Here is a 14,925-nt window from a genome sequence, read left to right as displayed (position 1 = left end):
ATCTCATTCCTTTGGAGGAAGGAACATATTTGAGTTGAGACTACTTTTTCCAGAACTTTAGATAAGAAAGGTAGATTCGAAATAGGTCTATAGTTAACTAGTTCTCCAGGGTCCAGATGGGGTTTTTTGACAAGGGGCCTTATAACAGCCACCTTATATGCTTTAGGCACATGTCCTAATGTCAGAGATGAGTTAATAATGCTAAGTAGAGGATCTATAATTTCTGGGAGCATCTCTTTCAGAAGATTTGTAGGTATAGGGTCTAGCATGCATGTAGTCGATTTAGATGATCTAATGATTTTCGATAGTTCATCGTGATCTATAGTAGAAAATAAACGTAATTTCTCCTTAGGGGTGCTGTAGTAAGTCGTTTGTTCAGCGGGTTTCGCATCTGGTTGCATAGTTATAATTTTCTCTCGAATATCTTGGATTTTATTTGTGAAATAGTTCATAAAATCATCGCTGCTATGCTGGTATACAGCATCAGAAGTCGCTGACGATTTATTTTTGGTTAATTTAGCCACTGTATCAAATAAAAACCTAGGGTTATGCTGGTTTTCTTCTATTAGTGATGAAATGTAGGCGGATCGAGACGTTTTTAGGGCTTTCCTGTATTTTTTTGTACTATCCTTCCAGGCAGTACGAAATACCTCTAATTTAGTTTTCTTAAAGTTGCGCTCCATTTTTCGTGCCGCTTTCTTTAGAGCCTGAGTGTGTTCATTTTTCCACGGTGTCGGTCTGTCATTTTTAATCTTCTTTAAGCGCAAGGGAGCAACTATGTCTAGCGTTTCCGAGAAGGTGGCATTAATATTTTCAATAGTAAAGTCAAGATCTTCAACGTTATTACTCATGCTAGAGATTTGAGACAATTCAGACAAATTATCAAGAAACGCACCTTTTGTAGTCGAAGTTATTGTTCTACAATATTTGTAACTTGGAGTTTGATTTGCCACCATTGGGTATTGAAGCAAGCATGATACCAGATAATGATCTGAGATGTCTTCGCTCTGCTGAAGGATTTTAACATCGACCACGTTTATACCGTAAGACAAAATTAAATCTAAAGTATGATTACGAAGGTGAGTAGGTCCTGACACATGTTGACTAACGCCCATGGAGTTAAGAGTGTCTTTAAAAGCCATTCCTAAAGCATCTGTATCATTATCTACATGAATGTTAAAGTCCCCAGCAACAAGGACTCTGTCTGCAGACAGTACTAGTTCTGATAAGAACCCACCAAATTCTTTAATAAAATCAGTGTGGTGCCCTGGAGGCCTATATACAATAGCCAGAATAAATTTTAAAGATGTTTTGTCCGTAGTATTAGGTATTGATGCATCAAGTACCATGACTTCAAAAGAATTGTATTTAGGATTAGACTTCTGGGAAATGCTAAAGTGCAGCAACACCTCCCCCTCTGCCTTTTAGGCGAGGCTCGTGTGTATAATAGTAATCTTGGGGGACAGACTCATTTAAAGCAATATAATCATCTGGCTTTAGCCATGTTTCTGTTAGACAGAGCATGTCTATTTTATGATCTGTTATCATATCGTTAACAAAAAGTGCTTTATTAGAGAGAGATCTAATATTTAGCAATCCGAGTCGTAACAGTTGATTATCTGTATTATGTTCATGTTTAGTTAGTTTAACGTTAACTAAATTACCTTTGAGAGGTTTACGCTTTATTTTATGTTTACTAATCCGGGGGACAGACACAGTCTCTATTTTATGATGTTTGGGAGAAAGTATTATCGCATGTTCTGCAACGTGAGACGGCAAGCAGACCGTTGGTTAAGCCATTCAGTCTGCTCCCTGACCTGGGCCCCAGTGAGTCAAGTTTTAGCATTAAGACTATGTGCCATATTTCTAGAGAGTAGAGAAGCTCCAGCCCAGGAGGGGTGGAGACCATCTCTTTTCAACAGGTCAGGTCTGCCCTCAAAACTCTTCCAGTTATTTATAAAAACAATATCATTCTGCAGGCACCACTCAGACAACCAGCCATTTAGAGATGATAATCTGCTATGTATCTCATCACCACGATAAGTGGGGAGAGGGCCAGAGAATATTACAGTGTCTGACATCGTGCTTGCGAGCTCACACACCTCTTTAATATTATCTCTAGTGATCTCCGATTGACGGAGTCGAACATCATTTGTGCCGACGTGAATAACAATCTTACTGAATTTACGATTAGCCTTAGCCAGCACATTTAAATTTGACTTGATGTCAGGCGCTCTGGCTCCCGGTAAACATTTGACTATGGTGGCTGGTGCCTCTATGTTAACGTTCCGAACAATAGAATCACCGATAACTAGGGCACTTTCACCAAGTTTCTCAGTCGGTGCGTCGCTGAGCGGGGCAAACCTGTTCGAGACTGTAGTCGGAACGGTTGAGTGGTGTTTTGACCTGCGACTACACCGTCTCACAGTCACAAAGTTTCCCAGCTGCGGGGGTTGTTCAACAGGAACCGAACTGTGCGCGCTAATATTGCTCGCATCCAAAGTGTTTTCTAAGCTCCTTACATTCTTACTATCCTCAGATAAAGATTGGATGCGAGACTCTAATTCTGAGATCTTCTCTGTCAGCCTAGCTATTTCCCTGCATTTAGCGCATGTAAAACCCTCGCCGCTGACAGAGAAGGCTAAGCTAAACATATGACATGAGGTGCAAGTGACAATAATAAGAGAAGAAGCCATAACTCACCGGGTTTGAAGAGTAATTCCAATTTACCAAGGCTGCTCGGTGATTCTTAGTATATACGCTTAAGAGAGAAACCGTTAGCACACAAGACAGCTAGAAGGCGAGATGATATTTAGCAGTGTAAACAGAAAGCCCGCTAGCACGCTTGTGCTATGCTAACGGCGCTGAGTGTTTTGGTTTAAGATTTTCAAGTAAATAACCAGGAGAGGTTATTGAGATATCAGGATAAGTTAGCAACGACAGTGATAATTAACAATGTATGCTATGAATAAAATACACTAATATGAAAGAAGTGCAAGTTAAGTGATACAACAACCTGATTCCGTGTTGTATTAGAGGGGAGAGGTGAAGCACGTCTACTCGCACATCCAGCCCAATCTGATCTCTAATAACCTGAAAGAAACAATGCACTGTTTTAACAATCTAAAGTATCAGTTTAATATTTCAAATGTCTGTTTTCTAGTCTGTCTGAGTGCAGTATAACAGAAGAAGGTTACAGATGTTTGGCTGAAGCTGTGAGATCAAACCCTTCACATCTGATAGAGCTGGATCTCACTGGAAATGATCCTGGACCATCAGGAGTCAAACTCATCTATCAGTTAATACACGACACAAACTGTGCACTGAACACTGTGAGGTGAGATGTGTTAAAATAAAAGAATAAACAATCATCTGCAGGCTACATACAGTATTTTACAGTGTTTACTACACAATCTGTTGTTGAATTGAAGTGAATTCAAGATTTAACAAAAGATAAATGTATAAAGTTGTTTTCATCAGCACCAGCTGCTGAGGTTTCATTAAACGTCTTCTTCTACAACAGGGGTGTCAAAGTCAAATGGACGGAGGGCCAAATAAAAAATTTAGCTACAAGCCGAGGGCCGGACTGTTCGAATGTTCATTGAAAAATTTTTAAATGACGCATATAGTCTAGTGAACCTAATTGAACCTACTGAAAACCTAACAAATATATTCCAATATGATCAGATAAATAAAGCAATATTTTCTTATGGCTCTAAATATGTGATTGCACAGTAATGTTCACTTGTTTGAGGTTGAGGGTGAAACAGTCGTGTTATGGTCAAAGTAATTGTTATATTTTTAATCTGAATTTAAATTAAACACTCTCTGACCTGTTTGATGAATTTATGAATTATATTATGAATAATAGCCATGTAAAATGAATTTAAAATCTATTCTGTTTCACCACAGAAATATGCTTAGTGTAGCTGCTAAAACAACCAAAAACATGGTATATGATTAAAATGTTACATACAGTGTTACTCAGAGGCAATGCTCCACTATGAATAATGTTGAACTGAACTGAGTAAAAACTCTAAATATGTGATTGCACAGTAATGTTCACTTGTTTGAGGTTGAGGGTGATACTTGGTGGTGTCCCATCTTTTCCACAAGTTCATCAATGTTCGGGGTAAGGCTCTGAGCTGAGGAAATCCTCAGAATTGAGTGGAGGTGTTCAGCAGTAAGTCGACTTCTGTGTGATGTTTTGTTCAGGTTCATCAAAGAAAACAGTTGTTCACACAGGTATGTGCTGCCAAACATAGACAACGTTTGAGCAGCCTGGATGCGCAGCTGGGGCATTGTGTCGGGGAGGAAACGGGCGAACTCCGCAGCACCCACTGCCGCATATTTTGCCCTCAGTGCATCATTGCATTGGAGGTCAATCAACTCCATTTGGAGGTTTGGTGGTGAGCTTTCCACGTCAACAGCAAATGGGTTACCGAGCAGTTCCAACCTGCTTTTTTGTGCTTCAAAGTCAGCAAATCGGCGTCGAAAGTCAGCGGCAAGCATACCTATTTTATCAGCCAACTGTGCGCTCGGGAACGCACTGGTAGAGAGCTTCTCTTTCATGGTCTGGCAGCTGGGAAAGTGGCTCAAATTTTCTTTCCGCATCTGCGTCTCCCACAGAGTCAGTTTGGTTTTAAATGCCTTCACTGTACTGTACATATCAGAGATGACATGATCCCGACCCTGCAGCTGCAAGTTCATTGCATTCAGATGACTCGTAATGTCACACAGAAAAGCCATTTCACACAGAAACATTTCGTCTCGGAGTTGTGTTGTGTCTTTCCCTTTGCTGTCCAAGAACAGACAAATCTCCTCACGAAGCTCGAAACATCTTTGAAGCACCTTTCCCTGGCTTAGCCATCGCACCTCTGTGTGATAAGGCAAATCACCATGCTCCGTTTCTAACTCCGTCAGAAATGCCTTGAACTGGCGGTGATTCAAACCTTTGGCTCTGATAAAGTTAACTGTGCGCGTGATGATGCTCATTACATGCTCCATTTTCAAGGCTTTACCGCACAACGCTTCCTGGTGTATGATACAATGATAAGCTGTCAGCTCACCTGTCGCGTTTTCCTCTTGCATCTTTTCCCGTATCTTCGCCACCAGTCCGCTCCTGTGTCCACACATCGCAGGTGCTCCGTCGGTTGTCAAACCCACGAGTTTTTCCCAAGGCAGCTCCATCTCATTTACACATCTTGACACCTCTTCATACAAATCATGCCCCGTAGTTGTGCCATGCATAGGACGTAAAGCCAAAAACTCCTCTGTCACGCTTAGGCTGGAGTCCACTCCGCGGATGAAAATTGACAACTGGGCAATGTCAGAAATGTCGGTGCTCTCATCCACAGCCAAGGAATATGCAATGAAATCTTTTCCCTTTTTCACAAGCTGCTCTTTTAGATTGATGGACAACTGGTCTACTCTCTCGGCAATGGTGTTTCTGCTCAGACTCACATTTAAAAAGAGTTGCCTTTTTTCTGGGCAAACTTCGTCACAAACTTTAATCATGCAGTTTTTGATGAAATCCCCCTCCGTAAATGGCCGGGCTGATTTAGCGATCTCTTCTGCCAAAATAAAACTGGCCTTGACAGCAGCCTGGCCTTGTGATTTGGCTTTTTTGAACAGAGCCTGTCGAGATTTGAGGCCTCGTTTTAATTCCTCTGCCTTTTGTATTCTTTGTTCCATGTCCATATTCTTGTTTTTGTCCGCGTGTTTCGTTTCATAATGTCGTCTCAGATTATACTCTTTCAGTACCGCCACACTTTCTCCACACAGAAGACACACAGGTTTTCCAGCTACCTCCGTGACCATATACTCCGACTCCCACCTTGTTTGAAACCCCCGGTTCTCAGTGTCCACCTTCCGTTTTGCCATTTTTGATGGGTATCTGAAAGTTAATTTTACTGTGATGCTGACGACTGCTGTGCCAATAAATATTGAAATGAAGCAGCCTACTGCTCGGTGCGTCACCGTTGCATTGTGGGAAATGTAGTATTGGTGCGTGTAAAAGATCTGCGGGCTGCCGGCTTGCTGCGGTCTGCGGGCCGGTTCTAATAATAAATCAAGATCATCCCAGGGGCCGTAAAAAACCTTCTCGCGGGCCGGATGTGGCCCGCGGGCCTTGACTCTGACATATGTGTTCTACAACATATTTTATATTGTATATTTTTAGTTTTACTACAGTTAATGTTTTTGTATCTTTCTGTTTTCTGCAGGTTATTGAAGAGTTCATCTGCTATGAAAGCTGTTAAGTATCTGACCAGAGTTCTTGGTAAAGACCCTTTACTCCAGAGAGAAGTGAATCTGAAGGATCATAAACTAGACGAGTCAAGAGTGAAACAGATCTCTGATCTACTGAAGGATAAACACTGTACACTCAACACACTCACGTGAGGATTTTAAAGTTTCTGTTTATCATCATATCACAATGGGAAAAAAAGAATCTTGCTCAAATACAGAATCACAGTCATTAGGGGTTCATTTCTTATCAAAACTCTGTTAAAACTATCAAACTTAGTGGTGAGGTTGGGAATTGAAACCAACGGCTCACTCCAGCCCTCCCTTTGGAATAATATTAATGGGGAAGGAATAGAGCGGGACTCTCAAGGAGCTTGTCAACCTCCAGCTGAAGAGACCTCATAAAAGGTGTTTTCATAAAAGGTGTTTTGCATAAAAGGTGTTTTTCATAAAAGGTGTTTTTCATAAAAGGTGTTTTTCATAAAAGGTGTTTTTCATAAAAGGTGTTTTGCATAAAAGGGGTTGTGGTTACACGAGGTGTTTCAGGCAGGTCTGGGTGAGCATTCGCTTTTGGATAGAATTTATCGTTTGTTCCAACACTTACATTTTTGCAATTTTACGTGTCTAATACATGCATGAGCAACTTATACCACACCAAAGACACAGAGACACACATATTAGTGCCATATGACCCTTTACGAAACAAGAATTCTGGTACAGATGTCACGTTTTGTTGTTGCTTGTTATATTAACCCTTAATAATATATGTCAGTAGTTGTTCTAAGAGAGCTATGAATTTTTATCATTTTGATAAGTCAGTTATTTGACGTGTTCATCATATCTACAGGTTGTCTGGATGCAGTATTACACAGAGATCCATTGGTGACCTGATTTCATCTCTGACTTCAAACTGTTCACATCTGAGAGAACTGGATCTGAGTAATAATGAACTCAGTGACGCAGTTGTGCAGCTTGTGGATCTGCTGAAGTATTCAGACTGCAAACTGGAGAAGCTTTGGTTAGAAATACAGTTCTCTACACATTATTGTGTTTGTGTCTATATGCTTTACTGTTTAATGAAGTCTGACCCATTTCAAGTTCAATCACTTGTTTGAAATACTGGATAGTTGAGTTAAACATGTTTAGGGAATAAAGGGGAAAGATACAAATGTTGTTATTGCAGCCGATGAACATAGCAATGCTGTGTACTGTATTTGCTTTGCACTTTAACCATTGTTCCTGTTATTTTCTTCTCTCTTTATCTCTCATTGTAGGTTAACAGCCTGTGGTTTATCAGAGAAAGGTTCTGGTCTGTTTTCAGCTCTGACTTCAAACCCATCACACCTGAGACACCTGAACCTGAGTGGAAATAAACTAGGAGACGTGGGAGCTGAAGTCCTCAGTTATCTACTGAAAAATCCAAAGTTCATGCTGGAAACACTGGAGTGAGTAAGAATTATAGTGAAAACACAATGTTAATTCTACACTGTGATGCTCTACGACAAAATGTACTGAAGGTCTTTGTGGAAACATTTGGATTGGATTCTGTTTGTGTTATAATAAGGCTTCACAAGCTTGTGCCCAGAAGGAAACCGCACATTTAAAAAGAAATAGTCCAGATAGTGAGCTGATGTTATTACACACTTAAATGTGTGAATTGTTTTTAATCAAGTTTGAAGGACTTGTTGGAGGTTTGGTGATGTTGACGTTGATGATCTTGATGTGGTCTGTGGTGGTTTAGTCGGTTTATAGCCTCATGTTAGCTTTTTACTTTTGTTGATTGTAGTTGTGCTTTAGATTTCATAAATTCATGATATCTTGACACACAAAACATCAATACAAACAAACATCATCAAACATTTTACAGTCACTACATTCACACCTTTCTTATTAAAGTATTTTATTTTATTTATATGATTATTTGAAATAACCTGTTGTGTGTATCATGTGTAACATGTCCAGGTAAGGGCATGAAAATCTGTATTGTGTATCACTATGAGTTGCTCTGAGACTTCACATTTATATTGAATTAAATCCCTATAAGTGTTTTAACTGATAGTTTGTCTCTGTGTTAGTGATATACAGTAGCTTAAATAAAGTACCTTCATCTCTCTTCCTCTGTTTGTGACTGCTTAATGTTGAACTATCTTATAACTTTTTCTTTCTCATTATTGTATTTTGTCTCTCAATGTAGGTTAAGACGCTGTGGTTTCTCAAAAGAACAGAGTTCTGCTCTGTGTTCAGCTCTGAATTTAAACCCATCACACCTGAGACACCTGAACCTGAGTGAAAATAAACTGGGAACTTCAGGGGTTCAAAAACTCTCTGATCTACTGAAAAATCCCCAGTGCACGCTGAAGACATTACAGTTAGTACACAAGCTACAGTAAACTTAACATTGATCACTGTACTTTCATCATTTCAATGAATAGTAACAGTAAACACATACGGTGTTATTGTGTTCTGCTCCGAGTACACCAGATGTTATGTGTACACATGGGTTCATTTAACTGAACATTACACATCAGTAACGGATGACCATAGATCTGACACATCTTACTTTATCTCTGCAGACTGTGTGAATGCAAGATTGATACCAAACAATTGGACATCCTGATTCCAGCTCTGACTTTAAACCCATCACACCTGAAAGAGCTGAACCTCAGTCAGAATGAAGTCAAAGACGCTGGAGTCAAGCATCTATGTGATCTACTGAAACTGAAGAAACTGGAGAAACTGGAGTGAGTCTGAAAACAATATTCCTCAGATTACTGATGTTTTTGTGGTCTGGTTAAAGATGTTTTTAGGTGTTTGCTTCATGCTTAAAATTCTTTCAAATGACCAGTCACACATTATATAGTGTTTTATTTACAATGTATTCAGTGGTGTGCGGTGGACTTAAAAAATGAGGAGGCAGATTTCTACCCCTTGTAATTTTTGTTTATCTCTGCACTATTAACAAGTGCGATTGTCAAAAAACCAGAGTCATTTCAGTGTTTATGTGTGAAAAATTCCTTTTAATTACTACAAGTTCATTACAGTATGTACTTCTGATTTTTTTTGTTTTTTATTTTCCCTGCTTTGGGAAAAGGTACATCAACACCACCTTCATCTTTTTCTGGAACATTTGGGATTTCCTATATAAGAATAAGATCATTACCAATACCATCAATTTAATTATTAGCAGTCCCAGAAATACTCAAAGCATTTAAGAGATCAAATCAAATAGATGTGACTTACTTTAAACTTGCTCTTATCGTGAGCAAACCTGATCACAAGCAAAAGTTTTTGAACAAATCTGAACCACGTAATATTCTGTCAACAATCGATAACTCCTCTGCCCCCGCCATCTCCGACACGAATCCTAAACTCTGATTAATACAACTAATAAAACAATTTAATTAACGTTCAATCTAATTTAGCGCCCGCAGTTTAAAATGAATGACGAAGACGAGCAGGAAGGCGGGATCTCGCTGATGAGTTAATCCAATCACAGCCCATTGGAGGCATTGCCTCCTCTCACGTGACTTTTCTCCATTCTTTTCAATTACCCCCACTCAAACTCACGGCACGCTTTAGCGGGTATATTTAAAGTCAATGAGCTTAAAGGAGGCAAGAGAAACGCTGTCTCCCTTTGGATTTCTTTCGAGCGGGGTCGCTGTTTCACACTGTTCTACACGCTGATTGATCTCATATTTAGCTCAATACGTTATATCCGCTGTCCTATTCTATTTCTGAACTGTTAATAATATTCTCATTCGATTATTTTCGAGGGGGTGGGGAGGCACTGTCTCCCTTGCCTCCACGGAGGAAACGCCCCTGAATGTATTGTATTTACATAATAATTTAACTGTGAATGACACACTACACTGTGAAGAATACACTTCTCTTGTACCATCCAATGTTTTCTTTGTTTTTGAAATTTAAAAGACTTCTTTCAATGCATTAGATATAAAACATCAGCAGGGTTAAAGCAGACTGTGGGAATACCTGCACATCTTTTCAATGAATAGTGAAGCAGCACTATAGTACTTGTGCTCACAGGTTCCCTCATGTGGTTGATAAGCGCAACTGTCTGTTATCAGCGTCGTATATGATGTTGCTGTATAAGCTTCCTGTGATACACATGACTCAGTTTATTTCTCTTTCTCTCTTCAGGATGTGTGGATGCAGTCTAACAGATCAACAGTGTGTTCAACTGATTTCTGCTCTGTGTTCAAACCCTTCACACCTGAGACACCTGGACCTCAGTGGAAATAAACTAGGAAACTTAGGAGTCAAACACTTATGTGATCTGCTGAAACATTCAGACTGTAAACTGGAGAAACTGGGGTGAGTCTTACTGAAGTCCAAAAAGCCAAACCCTTTGAATGATTGACAGATCTGTCAGAGAATATTTCTTATTGACTCATGTTATCCTCAGTGTTATATGAAGATGCTGAATGTCCATCATGTGGAACTGTGTTTTGTGTTTGTTGTCTTTCTAGACTGAATGGCTGTGACATTAAAGATGTTTCATGTCTGGCTGAGACACAAGAAGTGAGATGTTTAAAGGTTCTTGATCTGAACAACAATAAACTAGGAACCTCAGAGAAGAAGCTGCGCGAGATGCTACAAGACTCTAAATGTGAACTGAGGTTAGTAAACTAAAGGATTTATAAATAGATACAAATTTTGGATGATATCATATATTTACACATACAGTATATTTATCATACGGTTAGTTCCAGTTCTCCATTAGGATTAGTCAATAGCTGTGTTTTATCATGAATAAAGCACAGCTATGAACTATAACTTCCCCTAATGATTCTGTGTATCACTGCGCATCCTTAGCAATGTAAACTAAACCTTCTGTTGCTGTTTACAGTCGATCAGAGACTATTGTTTCCTGCGGAAGGAAGGCTTTATGGGATTTTTCTTCAAGAAAAGTTGCATTGATACATATTCTTTGGCTTTAATATTTGTACTGTGGAGTATTAAAGCAACAAGCTACGTGAGGTTGTGCTTTACCGTGGAAAAGTCGCGTCATTTACAACTAGAAATTCGTCTGTGCAACCGTGAAAATATATTTTGGAGAGAGAGAGAGAGAGAGACAGACAGACAGACAGACAGACAGACGGACGGACGGACGGACGGACAGACAGAGGGACAGACAGACAGAGGGACAGACAGACAGAGGGACAGACAGACAGAGAGACAAACAGACAGAGAGACAAACAGACAGACAGACAGAGAGACAAACAGACAGACAGACAGAGAGACAAACAGACAGACAGACAGACAGACAGAGAGACAGAGAGAAAGAGAGAGAGAGAAGATCTGAGTGCAGGAGTTCTCATACAAACACACTGGCTGACACAAGGAACATCTATTCACTGGCAACACCAAACACTGACTCACAAAAGCACAAGAGAAACTGGAGCAAGGCAAACACACACAGTACAATAACACAAGACAAGAAGAATATATGACACACACGGCCGGGTTCCTAGCAGACCTAATAGGTGTTAGAGTTTAGGATCCAAGTTTAATGGTTCCCTTGTTTTATTGTGTTATTATTGTTGTAATGTTTTCTTATGTTTTTGTTTCTCATTACAGACTAGAGAGTCAAGGTTTGTCATGGCTCTTCTCTTGGCAGTCTGTTAAATCTGCAACACTGGGGGATGAACCATCATTATCAGATGAGCAGTCTTTAGAAGAGGAAGATGAGGACACTTCATCTCAAAAGAGTACTGTGTCTTTAACTGAATAACATTTAAAGAATGAAATAAGAATGATTATTTCTGTATGTATGGTGTGATTATTTCTGTATGTGTGTTGAGGCGTTTGATCGATATGCTCTGAACTATAAAACCAGCAGGATTTGTAATCGCAGCATCATCACTCTTATCGATTAACATTATAAATCAAGCCTTATTTTATACCATTTGTACATTAGATCTTACAAATATCAAAATGGTTGACAACTTTAAAAACACAGTTTGGATTAGTTGTATTGGAACAGGCGTTGTTTGGCCCTATGGAAGAGTAGACTGGTTTAAGTGTGGTGATTTCTTCAAGTCGCGTTGCCGTTGTGTACAATGTGAATATCGGGAGATCAGAAAAGTAGACAACGCTTCACAAATGTATTTCCATAGAGAGCAGGTGAAAACAAAAGTGTTTAAGAGAGGCAACGGCGATGTGATGTGCCGATACGGTGTTGTGTAAATAGATGCTTGATGCACGGCATTCTGCATCTCCTCTTCATATGATAAACAAGTTGTTTCCAAGCCGGTGACAAACATTCTTACTGTACTCGAATCACCAAAAGTAACCAAACATTATGTGGCTCTTGCATCAAAATATTAATATCCACAAACTTGGTCATAACTTTATGGCATCATGATAATAACTGGAACAATATAACACCAAATCAAAACTGATTTAACATGAAATACTCTGTTCCAGGAACAGTGACAGCATTAGACCCATCACAAGATCCCACTGATGATGGTCCTGAAGAAGATGCTCAGGATGAGAGTGAAGCTGAGACCAGAGTACCACTATATATGCTTAATGCATCCAACACACTTTATAACCGAAATTACATTTAGTCTTTTCCATCTTTGTGACAGCTTATCGTTATATAAATAATTTCACATAATGTGTTTTTCTTTAAAATGGCTAGATTTCACTGTTTACTCTGATAAACTGTCTGTGATGGCACACACAATGAACACTAAAACTGGGAAAAAAGCTCAAAATATTACAAGTGGATAGTTAAAAAAACACCTGAATAACAGGATGAATACAAAACTAGAAGAGCAAACATTACTCAATATTTGATCATATATACACTTATATGCAAAGAATCACAATGTTTGCTCTTCTAGTTTTAAGTGTATATATGATGAAATATTGAGTAAAGGCCAAAATGACTTTCTGTCAGTATGTGTCAAGTAGTCTACTTAAGTACTTAAGTGTAATTTTAAATATATTTCTGAGTAGACTAAAGGTTTACTTCCTTATTCTTTATTCTGTTTAAAACAGACACTAATACCACACTTGCATGAACTTGTTCTTGTAAGGCTATAATACAGTTTTACATTTATGTTCTGAGATATAACATGTTGGTTTAAGAACATGTTGGTGATTGGTATGATATATACAGATCCATTTGTTTTCTTTTGTCCCTACAGATCAAGCAGACACTGGGCAGAGCACCAGAACAATATGACAATATATGGTTTTAAATCATGTATATAGTTCTAGTCTGTGTATTTACATGTCTGTAAGATGCAGGTTTCATTTATTTGAAGAAAAACACACATATATTACATTTAATACAGAACATATAATATAATGTAGATACTTGTGTGCATTTGATACAATTTGTGCTTTAGTGTCACTGTTTGCTATGTGTTGTTGAGATTCACATGATCTCATTATGTGTCCATTTCTTAATGATACGGAGTTCATTAACAGTGGAAATGGATTGTTTAACCAAAATGAAATCATCATGAAAGGAGAAAATCAAAGGAAGTTGATTATGTTCATTCTTTTAATCCTGCTATGCTGTTTGGCTCTTTTGCTTTTGGAATAAAAATGAAATATAAAAAATCAATGACTGCATGTGTGGTCAAAAATGACCAGCAATAGGAAATGAATGGGAAAAAGCCGAACACAGAACATGTTTTTATTTGTAAATTAAATACAATAATTGATGCAGACACACAGAAATGATGGTGTGAGACACAAATCCTCAGAGAACATGAACGAGAAATGAATAGGATAAGGTATAAAACGGGCAGAAAAACAGACATGTGCACAATGACACACACATACAAACACTAAACAGTCCAACGCCCACTCAATAAAAATGATTAAACTGGCTAGTTTATCAATTAATCTAAAAACATCTAAAATCATGATGTTCCAAAGAAGGCCCAGTCGCCAAAACCAACATCACAATTGAAAACTAAACAACACGCCCTTAGAACAAACCCAGAACTACACACATAAACATAAGCAACACTGGAATTTTAAACAAGCACGAGAGACAAAGCACAACAAGCCTTTTGTGTCACAAAGAATATCAAAATTGACATCCCAACTGGAATCTGGCTGAAAATAATGCAATCAATTACATTTACATTACAGCATTTGGCAGATGCTTTTATCCAAAGACACTTACATTGGGGCCGTCTAACCAACCAAGGGTTCACCAAATGGGACAAACACCCAATAGAGACTCTGCCAACAGGAGTTTGTAAAAACATTGGTGTTCTTATGGTTTCGCAGAGTTTTGGCTAAACTTTTATTCTTATTTTCATTTATCTCTCTGTAAATCGCTTTGGATAAAATCATACACCAAATGACTAAATGTAAATGTATTTATGTTTTTGGATTGCCTTCTGGGATTTATCCCAAAGATGCTTACCAGATTGGTTGGAACTATTATTTATGGGCTTCTGTGATTAAGACAGTAATTCTTTGTATTTTTTCAGAAACACAGAGTTCAATTACTCATTTCTTATGGCCTAGAGCTTCCTTCAACACGTCCCGGTCCTGACAAGACCATTTCAATTGCAATAATGAATTAAAGGTTAAAACATTGAGGCTCCGTTTCAAGGAATTCAATTATAGAGACTTAAGCATGGATTTTAACAGACAGGGTCATAGATGTTTAACAACAACCTC

The 14,925-nt window shown here is 38.7% G+C and overlaps 1 protein-coding gene across 1 annotated transcript in view; it reads left to right on the top strand.

Moving 5' to 3' along the window:
* LOC306895608 (uncharacterized protein) overlaps positions 1–13,823 on the top strand; it is a 59,067-nt gene extending 45,244 nt beyond the window's left edge. The window contains exons 26-35 of the mRNA XM_079458978.1: positions 3,164–3,337; positions 6,225–6,398; positions 7,094–7,264; positions 7,521–7,691; positions 8,441–8,614; positions 8,820–8,987; positions 10,405–10,578; positions 10,734–10,883; positions 11,845–11,975; positions 12,694–13,823. Of these exons, the coding sequence (XP_079315104.1) occupies positions 3,164–3,337; positions 6,225–6,398; positions 7,094–7,264; positions 7,521–7,691; positions 8,441–8,614; positions 8,820–8,987; positions 10,405–10,578; positions 10,734–10,883; positions 11,845–11,975; positions 12,694–12,839 (1,633 nt within the window). The 3' untranslated portion in view covers positions 12,840–13,823. The remainder of the gene's footprint in view (positions 1–3,163; positions 3,338–6,224; positions 6,399–7,093; positions 7,265–7,520; positions 7,692–8,440; positions 8,615–8,819; positions 8,988–10,404; positions 10,579–10,733; positions 10,884–11,844; positions 11,976–12,693) is intronic.
* The last annotated feature ends 1,102 nt before the right edge of the window (positions 13,824–14,925 follow it).

The sequence above is a fragment of the Barbatula barbatula genome (genome assembly GCF_947034865.1).
Source record: "Barbatula barbatula genome assembly, chromosome: 6".
In the NCBI taxonomy this organism is placed as follows: Eukaryota; Metazoa; Chordata; class Actinopteri; order Cypriniformes; family Nemacheilidae; genus Barbatula; species Barbatula barbatula.
This window is presented reverse-complemented; position numbering and strand designations above follow the sequence as displayed.